The 18215-nt window shown below is 43.7% G+C and overlaps 2 protein-coding genes and 1 long non-coding RNA gene across 12 annotated transcripts in view; 2 read left to right on the top strand and 1 right to left on the bottom strand.

Annotated features, from left to right (window-relative positions):
- LOC119029413 (unconventional myosin-XVIIIb-like) overlaps window positions 1-18215 on the bottom strand; it is a 41599-nt gene that overhangs the window by 8926 nt on the left and 14458 nt on the right. For 4 of the 5 annotated variants that reach the window (XM_037116205.1, XM_037116206.1, XM_037116207.1 and 1 more), the window contains 18 exons: window positions 17165-17285; window positions 16908-17055; window positions 16553-16736; window positions 16324-16474; window positions 15118-15227; window positions 14745-15023; window positions 14479-14622; window positions 13461-13550; window positions 13272-13391; window positions 13050-13155; window positions 7031-7155; window positions 6761-6915; window positions 5640-5763; window positions 4411-4611; window positions 4202-4312; window positions 1677-1781; window positions 1062-1220; window positions 98-211 (listed from right to left, as the gene is read on the bottom strand). In XM_037116205.1, coding sequence (XP_036972100.1) covers window positions 98-211; window positions 1062-1220; window positions 1677-1781; window positions 4202-4312; window positions 4411-4611; window positions 5640-5763; window positions 6761-6915; window positions 7031-7155; window positions 13050-13155; window positions 13272-13391; window positions 13461-13550; window positions 14479-14622; window positions 14745-15023; window positions 15118-15227; window positions 16324-16474; window positions 16553-16736; window positions 16908-17055; window positions 17165-17285 — 2547 coding nt within the window. The remainder of the gene's footprint in view (window positions 1-97; window positions 212-1061; window positions 1221-1676; window positions 1782-4201; window positions 4313-4410; window positions 4612-5639; window positions 5764-6760; window positions 6916-7030; window positions 7156-13049; window positions 13156-13271; window positions 13392-13460; window positions 13551-14478; window positions 14623-14744; window positions 15024-15117; window positions 15228-16323; window positions 16475-16552; window positions 16737-16907; window positions 17056-17164; window positions 17286-18215) is intronic. The other variant, XM_037116208.1, reaches the window with a different exon arrangement.
- Window positions 8872-12518, top strand: LOC119029415 (proteoglycan 4-like). Of its 2 annotated transcripts, XM_037116215.1 has the most exons (3): window positions 8872-9155; window positions 9381-10006; window positions 10130-12518. In XM_037116215.1, the coding sequence occupies exons 1-3, from the start codon at window positions 8963-8965 to the stop codon at window positions 11270-11272; spliced, it is 1962 nt and encodes a 653-aa protein (XP_036972110.1). In that variant the 5' UTR covers window positions 8872-8962; the 3' UTR covers window positions 11273-12518. The 2 variants fall into 2 exon arrangements, with proteins under 2 accessions (XP_036972110.1, XP_036972109.1); XM_037116214.1 differs by having other exon boundaries at window positions 9381-12518.
- LOC119029416 lies at window positions 15089-18206 on the top strand. 5 transcript variants are annotated; one of them, XR_005077982.1, is made up of 7 exons: window positions 15089-15531; window positions 15653-15798; window positions 15900-16104; window positions 16267-16542; window positions 16646-17014; window positions 17168-17302; window positions 17432-18206. It is a non-coding gene; the product is annotated as an uncharacterized LOC119029416 (long non-coding RNA). The 5 variants fall into 5 exon arrangements; XR_005077983.1 differs by having other exon boundaries at window positions 15089-15298; window positions 15378-15531; window positions 15653-16104; window positions 17432-18203; XR_005077984.1 differs by lacking the exon at window positions 15900-16104.

Here is an 18215-nt window from a genome sequence, read left to right as displayed (position 1 = left end):
GAGTGAAATTAACTCCCTGGCGTCATTTCCATCTTCTCCTTCCTGCTCATTTATTCAGGTTTGTCCTTTAATCCGTCAGCTGTCTGCCCACACTCACCACACTCCCCAGTTTGCAGATATTTTCCAGTTCGATCTGAGTGTTCTCCAGCTCCTGGGAGAGAGTCGCCTGAGCGCTCTCGGCCTCCAGCCGCCTCGCTTCGCTCTCCTCCAGCTAATTGGCCACACAGAGAGAGTATCAATGTATCTCACACTGAGCAGACGGAGGCAGAGAGGAGAGTCGGGGGGATGTGGAAGGGTCGTTTTAGGTAAACCAGAAAATAAAACTGGGATATTCTCAAAGATTTAAGTGACGAAGTTAAGAGAAAAACTCAATTAGTCTCTGAGATTATAATATAATTTATTCATGAGGGGAAAAAAATACATATCCTCTGAAATTGTAAAGTTATAATTCCCCCAAATATTCTGGAAAAAACTCACAAATTACCCCCCAAAAAAAAAACATACTGAAATATTCTGAGGTTATAAAGTCATACATTTTGCAAAAGGAGAAATCAGAAATTCATGAGACAAAACTCAAATATTTTCTGAGATTTTGAAGAAATAAATGTATCAATAAGTAAAATATTCTTTTGAGATTACAAATACTTATATTTTGAACAAACAGCATGCAAAATTTGTGAACAAAAACCCAAAAATATAAGAATAAAGTTCTCAACTGTTGAGGGGAAAGAAATTTAGAAGAAAAACTGAAATATTCCCTGAGATTTTGAAGTCAAAAATTCACAAGAACAATGTACAAATTTATGAGAAAAAACTCTAAATATTCTGTGAGATCATAAATTTACATAAAAAAAACATTAACAGGAAAGTTTATAAAGTCACAGATGTGCGGGAAAAAAACTTTGAGATATTAAAGTCATAAATTGAGAAGAAACTCAGATATTTTCTGATACTAACAAGTCATAACTTGTTGACTTGTTTCTTTGACAGTGGTAGGATCTGTATTTTCATTTATTTTACCTACATTGGCCCTAAACCTGGGTCACCACAGGTGAGCGTACCTGACAATGCAGACGCTCGATCTGCTCTCGGCTGCCGTTCAGATTCATTCCCGGGTTGTCGACGGTGGACAGAAGCAGCTGGGCGTCGGCCAGCAGGGCGTGAGTCCTCTTCAGGTCTCTCCTCAGCTTCTTCTCCACGTCGAAGTCTCTGTGTCCCACCTGCCAGGTGAGAGAGACCTCGTGTTAACCCTCCTCTAAATGACATTTAAGTGTCTTAACTGGAGAACAGAATCACAATCTTCACTCCGAAGCCTCTAAAAGACTTGAACTCAAAGCTGTGTGCCAGCTTGGCGACGGACCAGGCCCCGGCCGCTCGTCAGGAGTCCAATTACAACCGTATAGTGACAGAGACAGAGTGCGAAATTAGCCGCCGCCCTCTCGCTGCATATGTTCGGTTTGTGGTGCCTCTAATGCAGCGGTGACATATTCATCAGCTAGAGAACATTAACCCACAATAACAGTGATGGACGACGAGCGAGAGAGCTGGCTGGAGTCGCTGTGGGAGTAAATGTTCTGTGCAGCAAGAGACCGGTTCTATATGAGGAGTTCTGAGTGTGTGTGTGTGTGTGTGGGTGTGTGCGTGTGTGTGTGTGTGTGTGTGTGTGTGTGTGTTACCTGGTCACACAGAGTTGCTATGAGTCCCTCCAAGTCGTGCTTCTCATGAATCACCATCTGTTTCTCCTCGTACTCCTGCTCCAACTGCATCTCCAACTGTCTCAGCTACACACACACACACACACACACACACACACACACACACACACACACACACACAGTAAAATGATGAACGGCCGGTCTGAGTGAGCTTTTATTGTCCTTGACAGGATGTTCCCCCCGCAGCAGGACGCATAATGATAAGCATAAAAACATCATCATCTGTGCAGAGGCATAAAATAAATAAAAGAGGCCCCCCGACGATCTTCTGCTGAACAAATGAACCAGAGTTTGTTGGTTTAAAAAAACCTCCCGCTGGAGGGAAGGAGCTTAAATCATCGAGGAGGAAAGTAACTGAGTACTTTTACTCAAACACTGCTACTTTATACTTGAGATCATATCAGTAACTCTTACACCGAGGAGACAAATCATGAAAAAACTCAAAAGAAAATTGAGAATTTGAGTTTTTCCTCCTAAATGTTGTGACTTTATAATCACAAATATAGGAGGAAAAACTCATAAATGTTACAAGAAGAAAACTTAGATATACTCTGAAATCATTAAGTCATAAAAAAAAAATTCTGTGATTATAAAGTCATAAATTTCAGGAACTCAAAAACTCACAAATGTAAGAGAAAAAACTCAAATAATTTCTGAAGCTGACAAGAAAATATTATATATTAATATACTTAAATATTCATCATATTCACCAGAGATCATAATGTCATAACTTGTCAAGAAAAAAAAGTTAAGTCCAAAATTCATGAGAAAAAGCTCAATAAATTGGAAATTTCAGGAAAAAAAAAACCTCACAGAACTACAAGAAAAAAAGCCAAATAATCTCAAAATCATAAAAGTCGAGAAAAGAAACCAACAAATTTATATTCAAAAAAAAAAGTTAAATATTCATCATAATCATCTGAGATCATAAAGTCGTAACTTCACAAGAAAAAAATCCACCAATTTGCTCATAAAACAAAATACAATAAAGATGGATTATTGTTGTATTATTATCAGGACCAGAATCAGATTCAGACGTACTTTATCGATCACTCTGATATGAGCAGTGACAGTGAGACGGTTGTCAGTAGTTCATATCTTTTTAAAGGACAGTTCTGTAAAACTAAGCTGAAGCTCCCTCCTCCCCTGAATCCACCTGAGCTCTGAGTCGTAGGTACCGTGTGTGAGGAGGAGGAGGGGAGTCATCATCCTAACGTCAGCATCTGGACACCAAACATCCACGCTGTAATCCCTTTTTTCTTTCTTCCGTGAAATGAAAGAGTAGTTTGTTAAATCACTGATCTGATTGTGCAGGAATGTTGTGCCTGTGTGTTGATGTAACTGCAGCGAAGTGATGTAACTGCTGTCTGGTTGCATAACATTATGAAATGAGGAGCAAAAAAAAAAAAGAAAAAAAAAAATCTAAGTGGATCATTCAGAGGAAAGAATTGGTTCTTTCAGCCGGCGGAGGACATTTAAAAAAAGAGCCATCTGCACACACACACACACACACACACACAGCCCAACACTGCTTGGTTACGCAACGCGGGCGATGAAGGTCAGCGTTGGCAACAACTGAGTGTCTGGTCAACATGATTTTCGGAAAATTCTCTCTTTTTTTTTTTTTTTTTACAAATACTGAATACGAGACCTACCAGAGTCCAGACGACTGAGAACATAAAGTCACAGTGAGCTCAGCGTTCAGCTCTGTGATCTCGATTATTCCGACTGTCTTAAATAATAAAGTTAAAACCTTCTTATTCCTGGAAATGTTTGTAAAGAAATATCCTAAAATTACCCTTCCAGTCCTGCCGCTCTCTTTTGAAAGGTTATAAGCTGATTGGTTTTTACCTGTAACTTCTCCTGTGAGCTGTAAAACACAGCGGGTCCAACATCAGGAGAGTCCGACGTGGACCAGGTTAAAAAATGAACACTTAACACCTGTTTTTCTGAGGAAATATCCAGGCGGCTGGCAAGAAAATGCCATTTTGCAACCCTCTAAACACACCTGATGGAGAGCAGCGGGAGAGTTAAACTAATTACAACAACAGAAAACAAACAAAACCAGTCCAGCTGCCACAATACAGAACTTAGAACGACCATGAGCTGGATGACTGAGAACCTTCATCCACATAAACTAATTACAGTTCCTTATTTTGTTTGTTCACTCAACTTTATGCATATAAAATATTAAAAGAACACGTGTTTACGAGGGAAAAACAGCCTATACAAAGACCAGAATGCATAAAACTACTGTTAACTTGCATAATTTCCAAGATTAGGGCTTTAAAAATGTATATAAACTATATAATACTGGATTTTAAATCTCACTGGCTACCTGGTGCATCAATCATCCAGAGGCTGGAGTGTGAGTGGCTCAGGAGGGAGGAGAATGAACCACACATTAGCTGTTGAAGGCTGTAGGACGGGCATATAATCGTACCTCCCGTGATTAAAGGATCTGATCTGTAGTCGTGTCGACCTACCCGTCTCTGAGAGGACTTGTGCACATCCTCTAACTCCTCCTCTTTATCCTCCAGCTCCTTCTGGTGGATCTGCTTCATCCGCTCCATCTCCATCTCAAATCTCATGTGGATCTGTCGGAGGGAAGAGAAGCTGAGTTGAGGACGACAGCGGCGAGCGAGTGAGCGAGCGTCGTCCGAACACACACGTCTGAACGTGTTTCTGTGAGCACCTGTTGCTGCTGCTGTATTTTGCCGGTGAGCGCGGTGATTTCCTCGGCCCTCTCGCCGGCCTGGCTCTCCAGCTGGCGGAGCTGCTTCTTGAGGTCGGGCAGCGACTCGGAGGCGAGGTCGACAGGCAGGCTGAGGTCACGGATCTGAGCACACAGCTCCTCCTTCTGCTTCTGCAGACGGGCCGCCTCTGACTGGCTCTCCTGCACACACACACCCACACAGATACGTCTCAAAACACCCGGTTCATCTTCCAAACTTAGATACTGTGTTTGTGTCCTCTGGTTATTGCAGCACATCGGGAGCCGGCGCGGGTTAAACGGCTTAATCTTGCTCAGGGATACTTCGGCAGGTTTTCCCACTTGGGGAATGAAACCGAGGCGTAGCAACGCGAAGGAACACAGACACCAAAACAAAGAGGATGAACAGAGTTTTTGAGAGAGAAAAGATGAAGGAGAGGATGAAACGCAGATGGTCTGAGCTCTTCTAAATCTTACAGCTGACCTAATCAATGTTTTTATTAATATGAATGACTGATTAGCTGGTTAGCGTGTTAGCTTCAGTGGATATCTGCTCAACATAATGCCGATGCTGTAATCTTTTACCTTTCATTTCACTTTTTCTATCTTCCCTTTACGTTCTCTTATCCACATTTGATTTTCTATGTCGTTCTCCCCCCCCTGAAATGATCCATTAACCTTTCTTATTGATCGTCGTGCAGCATCTCGTTTCCATCTTAAGGATGAAAAATTGTGGAGGCGAGGAGCCGAACCAGATGCCGTTGATGTTTTTTTCATGCGGTTTTCCACGCAGTGAAAGGTCGGCTCATGATGCCGATGGATTTCATGACACAGACCTTTCAGTAGCTGCGCAACATTTACCGTCTGTCACATGACGCGCTGTCGACGCCACGTGTCTCCGACTCATCCATCTATGATGCAGTTTGCGTCACTTCACCATCGTGACACCCGCCTCATGAATCACAAGCGACAACTGTAATTTCCACGATAGATTACGTGCTCTTTTCCCGGGTTAACTTGATGAATGACGGTCATTGATATTCTACCATCATCACTGATTCTATTTGTTTGCTGACATTATTGTTTTTCCCTCCACATTCAGATACAATAATGATCGCAGTCTCCAAAGCAAACTGACCGTCTGTGACATTAGAAACTGAGTCATTGTTTGTTTTTGGTATAAACATAAACAAAGATAAACACAAACACACCTGGAGGTTCCGGCGCAGGGTGTAGATTTCAGTCCCCAGAGTTGCGTTTTCCTGAAAAGCTTTGTCTTTTTGTTCTCGCTCGTTGTCGGCTTCCTCCAGAGCCTGAGTCAGCTCATTGTCGAACCTGAATCAACACAGAAAACAGCGGGACGATGATTCAAATACTGCAAAACTGCTGTTATTCAATAAACACCAACACTTTAAAAAACACTTGGAAACAAATACAATGCGATCACTTGAGATTACGTCAAACATACATCCAGTATCTCCGATTCATCAACCAGGTGAAAACCTTCAAACTGAAGTATTAATATTTGAATTTCTGGTTCCTTCCAACAAAACCTTTTTTTAAAAAACATCAACCCTCAAACCAATTAGAGCAGCAGCCTTTTTAATAAACTCATTTATCCTGTTTCTTTCATTTGCAGCAGCGCCGAACAACAGCATAAAGAGAAATCTAAGAGAGGGAATTCAAAAGCTTTGTGCTGACCTCGACAGGCTTCGTTTCACGGGAAAAAAAATTGAGCACGACTCTCAGTTCAATTTCATATCAGTTTATACCTTCAGTACGGACTGAGGCTGAGAGGCGAAAACAAACCAAAACAAAATCAAAAAGGGCAAACAGACAGTCCTGATGCATTTATGGTTAAATGGCAGGACATCTTAAAGGGCACTGTTTTATGTCTTGGGGAGAATAAAGAATATCTTACTGTATCGTATCACATTGTATCGCATCGAATGATACTATACCGTACCGTATCGTACCGTACCGTACTGTATCGTATCGTGGTGTATTAGATTGTGTCCTGATGCATTCATGGTTAAATAGTCATCTTAAAGGGCATTTTTTTTATGTCTTGGGGACAATAAAGTATATCATATTTATTGTATCATACCATACTGTACCCTACCATACTGTATCATAGCGTATCGTATCACACTGTATCGTATCGTATTGTATAGGTATGGTAAGACTGAGGTAATTAACATGAAAAAAACACAGTATTTGTAATTCAGTGGACAGCGAGGGGGCTAAAATATAAAGAATAAACAGATGCGGCCACAGGAAATCATATGTCGCACTAAGACGACCAGTCCGAGAGGAACAGGTGGACACGGACCTCCTCTGTTTGCGGTCCACCTCGTGCATGCGGCTCTGCAGGCTGTCAGCGAGGACTCGGGCGTCCTGGAGGTCAGAGGTCACTCGTCGACAGTGACGCTTCAGTTCTATCACACTCCGCTTGGACTGCTCCAGCTGGGCCTGCAGTGTCGCCACCTACACACACACACACACACACACACACACACACACACACACACACAATGTTATTACCTTCAGACATTTAATCTCCCATCAGCGTCGCGCTGCACGTCACGGTGTCCTGTCTCACCTTGGTATCGAGCTGTTGTCGGGTCTGTCTCTCTGTCTCCAGTTTTTCCTCCGTCTGTTTGAGTCGTCTGCGGACAAATTCAACCTCCGTCTGGCAGCACTCCAGCTGCATGGCCAGCTCGCTGTCTGCGGGGGGAGAGGTGGAGGTGACTTTGTCAGGGTTGATGGGCAAGGCGTGACATTTCTCTGTCTTTGAGCTTGAAACCTGTTCTCAGTAATCAGGTGACAACAGAGGCCAAAAGATCATCAAGTTGTTGTTTTTTTTTTTTATTTCAACTAAACTATCCCCTGTTTTTCCAGAAGATGTAATCCTGCAGGTAAAGATGCTTCCTGTGTGGTTAGTAAAGAAGGTTTCCTGTTGTTAAGACCACTGTAGGCCGGTTTTATTACTGAGAAATAAAGATAAAAAGAAGAAAGGTAACGTCTTTCTTTCACACTTCTCACTAGCCAGATCGAAATCTTTACTGCAGCTGTTTTAACTCTTAGATGTGCCCAGATGTGTTTTTGTTTGGTTCTGTTTGTTGCATGATTTCATTGATTTACCGTGAAATGTCGTCTCGTGATCAGTAGACTTTAATTTCAAAAACATGGATTAGAAACAAAAGCCTCAAAGCACAAAGTAAATAAACAACACAGGGTTTCCTCTCGCAATTTATGAATTTTGAGCGAAGCAGCCTCTGGAAGGAAATTATAATAGCGAGCTTTTTGCAATTTATTCAAAGCTGCTAAAGAGGAAAGTTAAGCCTGCACAGTTGTTGGTTGAATCCAACTCACTCATGTGATCGTTTTTAGAAGCGAATATTAATGATCAGAAAATGTTCTTTTATTACCAGACGCTAGACGATCTCATGTGTTTAAAATGCTAATAGACTCGTAGAATATAAACCAGGGTCATGTTTTCCTGCCTCATCATCTCTACATGAATACAACAAATCAGATTATACAGTTGATTTGTATAAGGACATCTTTAGCAGCAGTAAAATAGACTTATAGACTTAAAATAGACATAATAGTTCCTGCAATTTTGCCAATAATCGAAAATGCTTTATAATAGCATTACAAACACATTTAGTGTGTCTTTTAACTTTAACTAAGCTTTCTAGTTCATTTGTTGGGGTTAGAAATACTTTATTATGCATTTATTAACACTTAATTGTGTTTTTCAGCTGCTGATCTAAAGCATCAGTTAATGTCTAACAATGACATAATAGATCATTTGGTTAAATGTGTTTGTAATGCTTTACAACAATTAGCAACAATATTAATGAGGTAATTATACAAACTAATATAAATTATACAAACTTATATTATCTTTTTGCCATAACTGCATCAACAAGCTGTTCTCAGAAGATAATAAGGTACCAAAACACTGGTTGAAGCTAGAAAGGTGGCAGGGTCCGCCACATGTAAACAAAGTAAACGGCTGGAAATTGTGTTTTCCTTTAATGTCCGTTTGTTTCATTCAGTTTATTCAGTCATGAAAGCAAAGAGAGATTGTTTATTTGGTCTTTTAAACACAGAAATATCAAAATGAGTGAAGCTCTTTCTCTTCTGATCTTCTGAATTTCTTCCCCAAAAACTACGTAATGCACCTTTAAGCAGTCTAATCTAACAATAAACATGTTGATGACACGTGTAGATGAACTGTTATATAGTTTTATTTGTGTGTGTGTGTGTGTGTGTGTGTGTGTGTGTGTGTGTGTTTTGGAATGCTGCATCATTTGAATGGAGCAGAATCTTCATCCGGCTTTGATACATCAGAGCGGTTCTGTTCTGTTCCAGCTGCTTTAGAATCGCTTTACAGAATCGCTTTGATCTGTTGCTGCCTCAGAACATACCACCAGGTACGCTCAACACATACCTCAGGATCACAGTTCACTCTTGCTTGATTTGTCTTCGGGAGAGGAAGGTTATCGTCACATCGCGATCGAATATGAGCGCCAGAAAACGAACGCCATACGGACTCAAGAGCCTGGTGGAGTGTATGTCCAGGGCAGCCCTCTTAGGGCAGCCGGATGACATCCCGGGATTTCTGTCCAAATATGTGGAAGAAATGATTCAATTCAGAGGAGGAGATGAAGCGAGGGACACCAAGGAGGTCGCCTTTAACTTCCAAGAGCAGTGGGGTAAGTTTTAGGATTTGATACATATAGAAGATGTTGCTAAGTTTTTAAATACAGTATCAAAAAGTTCAGTATGTCCAGAGTCAACTAGGGCCTGTATTTGTAGCCAATTCATCTTTTTATCTTTATTCTAAGTGATAAATTAATAACAGGAGTTTTAAGTCAATGTATCCATATCCAGTTTGTGATGTGCTTTTAATTAATCTTTAATTTAATTGATTTCTGCAGAGAATGTCCATTTGCAGCAGGCTCCAATAACGGCCCCAGCGAAACCTCCTTCACCTACATCCAGCAAGTTCATCCCAACCCATGTATCTTTAATTGTCCCACCTCCACCTGCAGTGGGACAAAAGACACGTAGAGTATCTGCAGTCAGGGTTCCTACTCAGAACAACAGAGTGGGTCCAACTCGTGGAGTGATGGCTCCGTCTGCATCCAGACCAGTACCACCACCACCACCTAAGGCCCAAGATAGGACTATTCAGGTACCATCCACCATAGTTCCTACTCAAAACAACAGGGTGGGTCCAACTTGTGGAGTGATGGCTCCGTCTGCATCCAGACCAGTACCACCACCACCACCTAAGGCCCAAGATAGGACTAGTCAGGTACCATCCACCATAGTTCCTACTCAAAACAACAGGGTGGGTCCAACTTGTGGAGTGATGGCTCCGTCTGCATCCAGACCAGTACCACCACCACCACCTAAGGCCCAAGATAGGACTAGTCAGGTACCATCTGCTGCGGCTCCTACTCAAAACAACAGAGTGGGTCCAACTCGTGGAGTGATGGCTCCGTCTGCATCCAGACCAGTACCACCACCACCACCTAAGGCCCAAGATAGGACTAGTCAGGTACCATCTGCTGCGGCTCCTACTCAAAACAACAGAGTGGGTCCAACTCGTGGAGTGATGGCTCCGTCTGCATCCAGACCAGTACCACCACCACCACCTAAGGCCCAAGATAGGACTAGTCAGGTACCATCCGCCATAGTTCCTACTCAAAACAACAGGGTGGGTCCAACTTGTGGAGTGATGGCTCCGTCTGCATCCAGACCAGTACCACCACCACCACCTAAGGCCCAAGATAGGAGTCGTCAGGTACCATCTGCCACAGTTCCTACTCAAAACAACAGAGTGCGTCCAACTCGTGGAGTGATGGCTCCGTCTACATCCAGACCAGTACCACCACCACCACGTAAGGCCCAAGATAGGAGTCGTCAGGTACCATCTGCCACAGTTCCTACTCAGAACAACAGAGTGGGTCCAACTCGTGGAGTGATGGCTCTGTCTGCATCCAGACCAGTACCACCACCAGCAGATGAGGCCCAAGATAGGACTAGTCAGGTACCATCTGCCACAGTTCCTACTCAGAACAACAGAGTGGGTCCAACTCGTGGAGTGATGGCTCCGTCTGCATCCAGACCAGTACCACCACCACGTAAGGCCCAAGATAGGACTAGTCAGGTACCATCTGCCACAGTTCCTACTCAAAACAACAGAGTGGGTCCAACTCGTGGAGTGATGGCTCCGTCTACATCCAGACCAGTACCACCACCAGTAGGGGAGGCCCAAGATAGGTCTTGTCAGGTACCATCTGCCAGGGTTCCCACTCAAAACAACAGAGTAGGTCTAACTCGTGGAGTGATGGCTCCGTCTGCATCCAGACCAGTACCACCACCACCACGTAAGGCCCAAGATAGGACTAGTCAGGTACCATCCGCCAGGGTTCCTCGTCAACGGCAGACAACACAGCCTCGACTGTCTGCAAATGCAGTCCTCCCATCCATCCAAGAGGCTCCTTTAAAACAGGCGAAGGGACAAAAAACAACCAGAGACACTGGTGTATCTACCAGCTGTCTGAATGCATTTGACACGACATTACCGCCAACTGACACACATAGAAAACATCATGAGTTGAAATTGGCATCGCCTACAGCGCCTGAAATCCAGGCTCCGTACAGACCGAAGGGGGGGTTTTTTGTGGATCGAGAACTAGAGCCGTTGAGAACCACAGCAGAGTCAGCAGATTCAACCATTCTCGCTGTACAGGCTGTATATGTTTGTAAAGTGCATTGCAACTTCGCCTCACCCCAACTTAATCATGTGTCTACTACTTGAACCACCTTTGGGGTATAATCCTGACTTGTCCGATAAACACAGGCCCTGACCCAACTTTTGTCATGCTTGCCACTTGGCACCTATCAGTCCAGGGAAGGGGATCTCCTCTTGAGTGGTTCTTCCCAAGGTTTCTTCCAGTTTCACCTGTTAGAAGGTTAAATTGGGAGTTTTTCCCTTGAGGGTGGTGTCAGTATCACAAGGGCTTGGCATGACTTTAATAGGAATTCCCTGACATGACTGACTGAGAACCTTCCCCAACCGGACTTTCCAATATTGATTAACTTGCCCTTTAGCCAGCAAGAAGGTCCCGGGTTCCATTCCCGGGTTGCGGTTTTCTCCGTGTGCTGCGGTTCACCGATTACCACGAGTTGTGATAAAAAAAAAAACATCAGTTGTTCCTTCTGCAAATATCCCCAAACACCTATTAAAGTCTTAAATAGTGCAGTTTTATTTCATATTAAAGCAAATTACCAAATTTACAAACATCGTGTCTACGTACTATTAGTCAGGAACAGTGAAGTGGTAGAAGATGTTATGTAATGAATTGCTAGTTTAATGAGAAAATTGCTTTAATGGTTCATAATTCTGTATTTCTGCAAATTTGGCCAAAAATCATTGAGAAAAAATAGATAAATGGTAGTTACACTATATAAATCAAATGTGAAATAATGTCTTTTTTTCGGGTATTTTTGGTAGCTTCCATGTAGATTTCAAATATAAAATTGTGATTATCAGTCAAAATTAGTTTAATTTCTTTCTTCCTCAAACTCTCCTACTTTTAAATGTGCTTAAACCAATGAATGAATATATGATATTTTCAGTGTTTATTTTCACTATTTTAAATAATCTGATACCAAAGGAATTGGCAGCAGATGAATAATTAAATTATGAACAACAATGTCTACAGACATCGTATTTATTGAAAAATGATATTTTTAATGAATTTTAATGAGGTGAAATAATTCAAATGTTCATACTTTCCTTTGAAGGTCCTAATAAATTGTTTATGTACTTTATTTTTCAAAAAAAGTTTCATGTACATTACTTAATGGGCAGAGTAGGGCGGGTCATGCCGAGCAAGGTAGTGTGATCAAAAATAACGCTGCTACAGCCGGTAGGTACAGCCGTTTGTATCTAAAAACAAATACACAAAAATAAATATTAACACAACGGCTGTTACATATTGATGCCCGTAAGTTACGCAAGTGAAGGCTTGACTCCTGACTCGTTTCAGGCAGTACAGGAGTGTTTTCTGTGGGAGAGTCTCCCTTTGATGTGGCGCTTTCGTACTTTGAAGACCTTTTATAAGTACAAAAATGCAAAATAACACCATAAACGCCAGGGCAAAAACCCCAAAAAGCATCATATGACCTCTTTAAATTGTTTCTGTAAGGTGCTCACTAGTGGAAGCGTCTTTGAATGTAGGTTACTTCGTATCAAGAAACATTTTAGTTTCAACCTGATTGCTGGAGCGACTTTCTAACAGTGAGACCATGACGGTGGATCACAGTACCTCTGGAAAGTTTAGGGTCGATGCAAATGAGTGTTGCTGTATACCTGCAGCTGCTAGTGTTGTTGCTTGGACCTGACAGGAAATGTATGGACGCGTTTCAAAGCAGGAAAAAAGAGGAACGTTTCTGTTTTCACACAGCCGAGCCACTCCACATCCTTTTCATGTAACCCGTGGCAACTGCAGGCGTACAGTGGTCTCCAGAATAACAACACCAGACGCGTGAATGGTTTTTCTTTTTTTTCCGAGAGCTTCCCGGTCTTTTACCTGTCGCTGCTCCTCTCTGACTCTCAGTAATCTGCGCTTTCTGCTTCTCCTCCTCCAGCTGCTTCTCCAGGGCCTCCATGGTCACTTTACACTGGTCGAGACGCGCCTGATGAAAGAAAAGACACGTTTGACTGTAAAGACGAAACAATAACGAAGTATTAAGAAAAGAGTCCAACGAATCAGTGAAAAGAGAGGTGTCACAGATCATTAATAGATTACTACCTGCAGGTCTTTGTTCTCCCTGCTGAGCCGGAGTCTCTCGGCCCGTTCTACATCCAGAGCCTGACCCACGGCATCGCCGCGAAAACGCTCATCGCTCAGCTCCGACGTCACAGCTGTAACCTACACACATATACCAACATGAGCACTGTGTGTGTGTGTGTGTGTGTGTGTGTGTGTTGCAGCACAAACCTTGGTCTCCAGGCTGTCTGCAGTCTGCCTCAGCTCGTTCCTCTCTTTCTCCGATTTCTCCAGGCGTCGTCTCAGAGCCGATATCTCATCCTGACGGGAAGAAAACATCTTTAGTAAAGCTTTTACTGTGACGACCACCTGTTACTCCCTGAGGTTGGGACTGATTGAATATCATTCAGACTGTCATTTCAGTGTTTTTGTCACACTCGGGCTGCTAGAAAACACGTGAAGAAAACAGATGCAACTGTACATGAAAATGTCACATATTTATAAATTTTCATTTATATGCAGAGAAATTCATCACTTATGTCCGATTTGAAGTCCATTTTTATATTCGATATATTTTCAAGACCGAGAAAAGTCACAAAACTGCTTGGAAAAACCATAAAAGTGCTGCTTCTGCACTTTGGATTTCTTACATATTTAAAAGCAGGGAGGTATAACGTGTACAGGACCCGTCACACCAGGCTGGGTGGTCGGCTGTCAGGGCAGGCAGTGAGTGTCTGCGGCTCTAATCAGCGCGGTGTGTCGCGCACCGTTGGCACCTGTCAGAGGCTTTCTGGCTGATTCAGCACGTGGAATCGGTGGCAGCTCGTTGGAGAGAGAAATCACTGTGATCGGCTGTTCAGGGTAGCGGATCAGTGCAGAAAGGAGAATGGGAAAAGAAAAGGAAAGCGCCTTGAGCGTGTCACCGTCGTATCCCGTATTTATGTCCTCTACCTCTCTTCACCAGTGCCATTTAGCAACTTTGCAAACATGCTTGTCGGCCTCCAACCGGAGTGTCTGTGGTGTGTTCAAGTGCTGACGCAAAACTCAACCTTTGTTGCAGCGAGTTCTTCGATGTCAGGTTGGTGTGAAGGGGCCTTTAATCAGTGAGCTGCAGAGGAGGTGGTAGTCCAATGCTGTTACCTCTAGATGTAGCCAAGCTCGCTGTTTCCCCTTGTTTCCAGAGCTAAGTGGTATTGTGTGTGTGTGTGTGTGTGTGTGTGTGTGTGTGCGTGCGTGTGTGTGTGTGTACCTCTTTAGCCCGGAGTCGTTCGTTGTCCATGTTGACGTCGAGCAGAGGACGCACTCGACAGAAAAGTTTCCACCAGCTCCACTTGGCCACGACCCTCAGAGCCCGCAGGTTCCTCTGCAGACAGGTGACCGCCATCTGCTGCACCTGGACACACACACACACACACACACACACAGGTGTTGGCATAAAGGCGGAGAGAACACCTGCTTCTACAGCAGCACCAGAACTTCTCGGTGTTGTCCAGCGTACAGGTGCGAGACACTGACCTTGAGTCTGCGGTATTTCTGCCGGGCCTGATGTCCCATACAGGCGGCCTGAAGATTGACCAACCAGCCGCTGACCTGCTGGTCCCTCTGCTGCTCCAGGTAGCGCAGCACCCCTCGCTTCATGAACACCTTAGACAGAGCAGAGAAGAAGATCCATGAACACACCACATCAGCTGGATTCATCCCCTGACGACAGATTAGTGGAGCTCTCACCCTGCTGGCGCCCACGACGATGCTCTTTTTATCCAGATCCAGCTCCACCAGCAGCTCCTCCACCGCCTGGAAGTACAGAGAGTTCAAACAAACTAATTCATTCAGAGCTGCACATCAGAGTGTTTGTCTGACTGAGAGCTGCCGCGATGAGCAACCTGACCTTTCTCTCGTCGTGGCTGACAAACATCGAAGCGTAACGTTTCATAATTGGCGGCGACAACGCCTGGAAGTGACACCTGAAGTCGCTCAAACTCATGTGCTCCGGAAAACCTGAGAGACAGACAGAGAGAGAGAGAGGGGGAGACATTAGATTTGTTTCAACAACAATCTGGATATTCAAGGTAAAAATGATCTATAACTTGACTGATCTCTGCAGCAGCTTGAAAAGCTCAAACAAATTAAGAGATAATTCACATCCAGACAGCTCAGAGGAGACGGGAGGTAATGAGGAGCAGCGCCGCGGGGAACGCAACAAATGAAAATACTGCAGCACACAACGTCTTTGGCTTGTTAAACACAAACTGTGCAGGTTATCCGGCTCACACTGAGGTGGAGGGATTTCCAATTAAAGCAGGTTTGAATAAAAAAAAAAAAACAATACAGCGGAAGGTTAATCATAAAATTGAGCTTATTATAATTTATCTGACACCATTTGTTTTTTTATTTCTTGGATCGTTCGGCATCACGGCGTGCAGAACGACACAGAATGATCTGATCCTCTGTTGTTAAGGATGCTTTTACACCTCCTGAGTGTTTATGTGGAAGTTTTATGATCAACAAAATGGATGCAGGTGGCGGCAAGGGAGGAAAATCCATCACACGCACAAAGTGAAGCGTTCAGGTGAGAGTCCGCCGTGCAACCAGTCCTGCTGCTCTGACTACAGCCTGCACAGTCTAAAGATGATGCACGTCACACTACTGATGCAATATTGTCATTTTAAGGTCGTTCTTGTGGTGCGTCCCATTTTAACTGGGACGGCAGATTTTCCGAGTACCTGGTCGACAATTTCCGAATCGGATTCCAAAAGTTGGATGGGATGTCAAAATCCAAGACGGCTGCTCTGCCTTTTTACAACAGTTTCTGTCCAGTTTGTGTCTTACACACAGTGCTGTCCACCTTTTATTTTGAAAGATGGAATAACAAACTGTAATTTGTAATTTCTATTAGAAATTAAAAGTCAAGTTCATAACCAATAAAATAATAAATAAATCTACAAGCTCACCAGTTTATCACCTAAAAGGATCTGAAGAGATGTCAGTGGTTCTTCTAGTGATTTTAAAAAAAAAAAAGTACAAATGTCTCCCTCAGGAGTTGATGTACTCAGTTACATCCCGCCCCCCTGGTTGCCATGGTTACCGTGCTCACCTGTGCGGTGGAGCTGCAGGGCCGACAGGATCTGCGTGGAGTGCAGCTGAACTCTGAGCGCCGGGACGTCAAAACTTCCGGCGTCGCTCTTGGCGATCACACACTGCAGGAACACGGGCCGCGCTCGACGGATCAGGTTCACCAGAGCGTCCTGACAGAGAGATTTTAATCAACCTGGTGGTTCTTAATGAATATTCTCATGGAACGATACGCGCACTGGTACACCTACCGCCTGTATTTTGACCGCGATGCACTGGGAGAGTCTGCGGATGGCCGCCATCCCTCCGCTGAACGTTTTCCTGATGATGCCGTTCCTCTGCAGGGAGCGCTGGCTGCTGCCCTCCAGACCCCCCAGACCTCGACACAGGGGAGGCAGAGAGGCTCGCGGGCTGAACATGGCCTTCACCTCCACGCTGAGGAAGACAAGGAGTCAAGACGGTCGTCACATGGGACAGAACCACATGTTGAACCACACTGTGACATCAGTGTTGAATACTGTCAATAACTGAGGCTAACGCTTGTTCTGATATGTTTGTTAGTTCTGTGTGGTTTTAATGGAACAACACAGTCTAAAACAGACTCACATGGTGGAGTTCTGCAGCAGGCAGATGGCGTTGAGAGCCGACTGGTTGTTCTGGATCAGACCGAACCATCCCGTCAGGTCGTAGCGGATCGGGTCGCAGCCCATCAGGTGGTTCACCTCGCACTGCAGGGGCTGCTCGCACTGACGCACTGCAGAGACACACACACACACACACACACACTCTGAATATCCAGCACTCACTTAGTGTGTGTGTGTGTGTGTGTGTGTGTGTGTGTGTGTGTGTGTGTGTGTGTGTACCAGTGTTGCTGTAGTACTGGCAGACTCTCTCCAGGGCGTTGTTCTCACTGGAGCCCGGTGCCACCATCTCCTCATCCAGAACCCATAACAGACCTCTGGGGTCTCCATCTGCTGCCCGGACCTTCCACACACACACACGTACACACACGCACACACACAAGCACACACACACACACAAAATATGATTACCACCAAAGCGCACAATGAGCTTCTGCTGCTTGTGAATCATAAATTATGACCAAATTTTGTGAATTTCCGGCTCTGCAGAGAAAAAGGGGAGATGATCCTCCATCGACTTCCACCAGCAGGTCATTTCAACACCTCCGCTCTTCTCTCATCTGGATTTATGCTTCTCAGAGTTCAGTTTTATAAAGTTAAGAGAGATTTTATCCTGAAAATCAACTGAAAAGTGGGCAAAAATAGGATTTAGCCCCTTTGGAAATGACTCCCTTCATGGTTTTTGTTGGATTTAACAAAAACATTTTATGTTAGGGTTTGTTAAAGACATCATATGAACATTTGCTGCATTAAAATGTCTGTAAACTAGAGAAATAAATTGTTTTTTTCAAGGTAACCTGTCGCTCCGTCTCTGAAAAAGGTCGTTGGTGAAGGAAACTAAACATAACAGAAAACTTTTAAAAAGACCTCGTCTATACAAAGACGTTTATTTACTAACGTCACTAACTTGTCCACTGAAAAGCCACATCAACAACAGTGTTCACAACAAATATAAATTACATATTGTGTATTTAGAACTCGTCGTTAAAGGATGATTTAGAATTTCACTTCCATAAAGTTTTAAACCAGAATGAGAGAGACATCTTGACATTTGCTCCTTTTCATCGGTCAAGCTTAAAATCCACTTGACTCTGCAAATATTCCAGCGCGAATGAAACAAATGACAGTTTCTCCTGCAGACTGTCTGTTGTAAATGTGGTCATCAGGGTGTTTTTTTTATCAGACTAGACTCCTTCAGAGCCCCAGACGACATTACACAACTGAGTGATGATAAGTGTGCTGGTGTTAATTCTTCAGCTCCACAGTTTATGTG

The sequence above is a fragment of the Acanthopagrus latus genome, chromosome 12 (genome assembly GCF_904848185.1).
Source record: "Acanthopagrus latus isolate v.2019 chromosome 12, fAcaLat1.1, whole genome shotgun sequence".
NCBI classification, from domain to species: Eukaryota; Metazoa; Chordata; class Actinopteri; order Spariformes; family Sparidae; genus Acanthopagrus; species Acanthopagrus latus.
Note: the sequence above shows the minus strand (reverse complement) of the source record. Positions and strands in the feature narration are given on the sequence as shown.

Bases quoted from the DNA above. Each gene is read 5' to 3' on its own strand.
- LOC119029415 (XM_037116214.1), top strand. From the start codon at position 8,963: ATGAGCGCCAGAAAACGAACGCCATACGGACTCAAGAGCCTGGTGGAG. The intron at 9,156-9,380 runs GTAAGTTTTAGG...TGATTTCTGCAG, and splicing joins TAACTTCCAAGAGCAGTGGG to AGAATGTCCATTTGCAGCAG.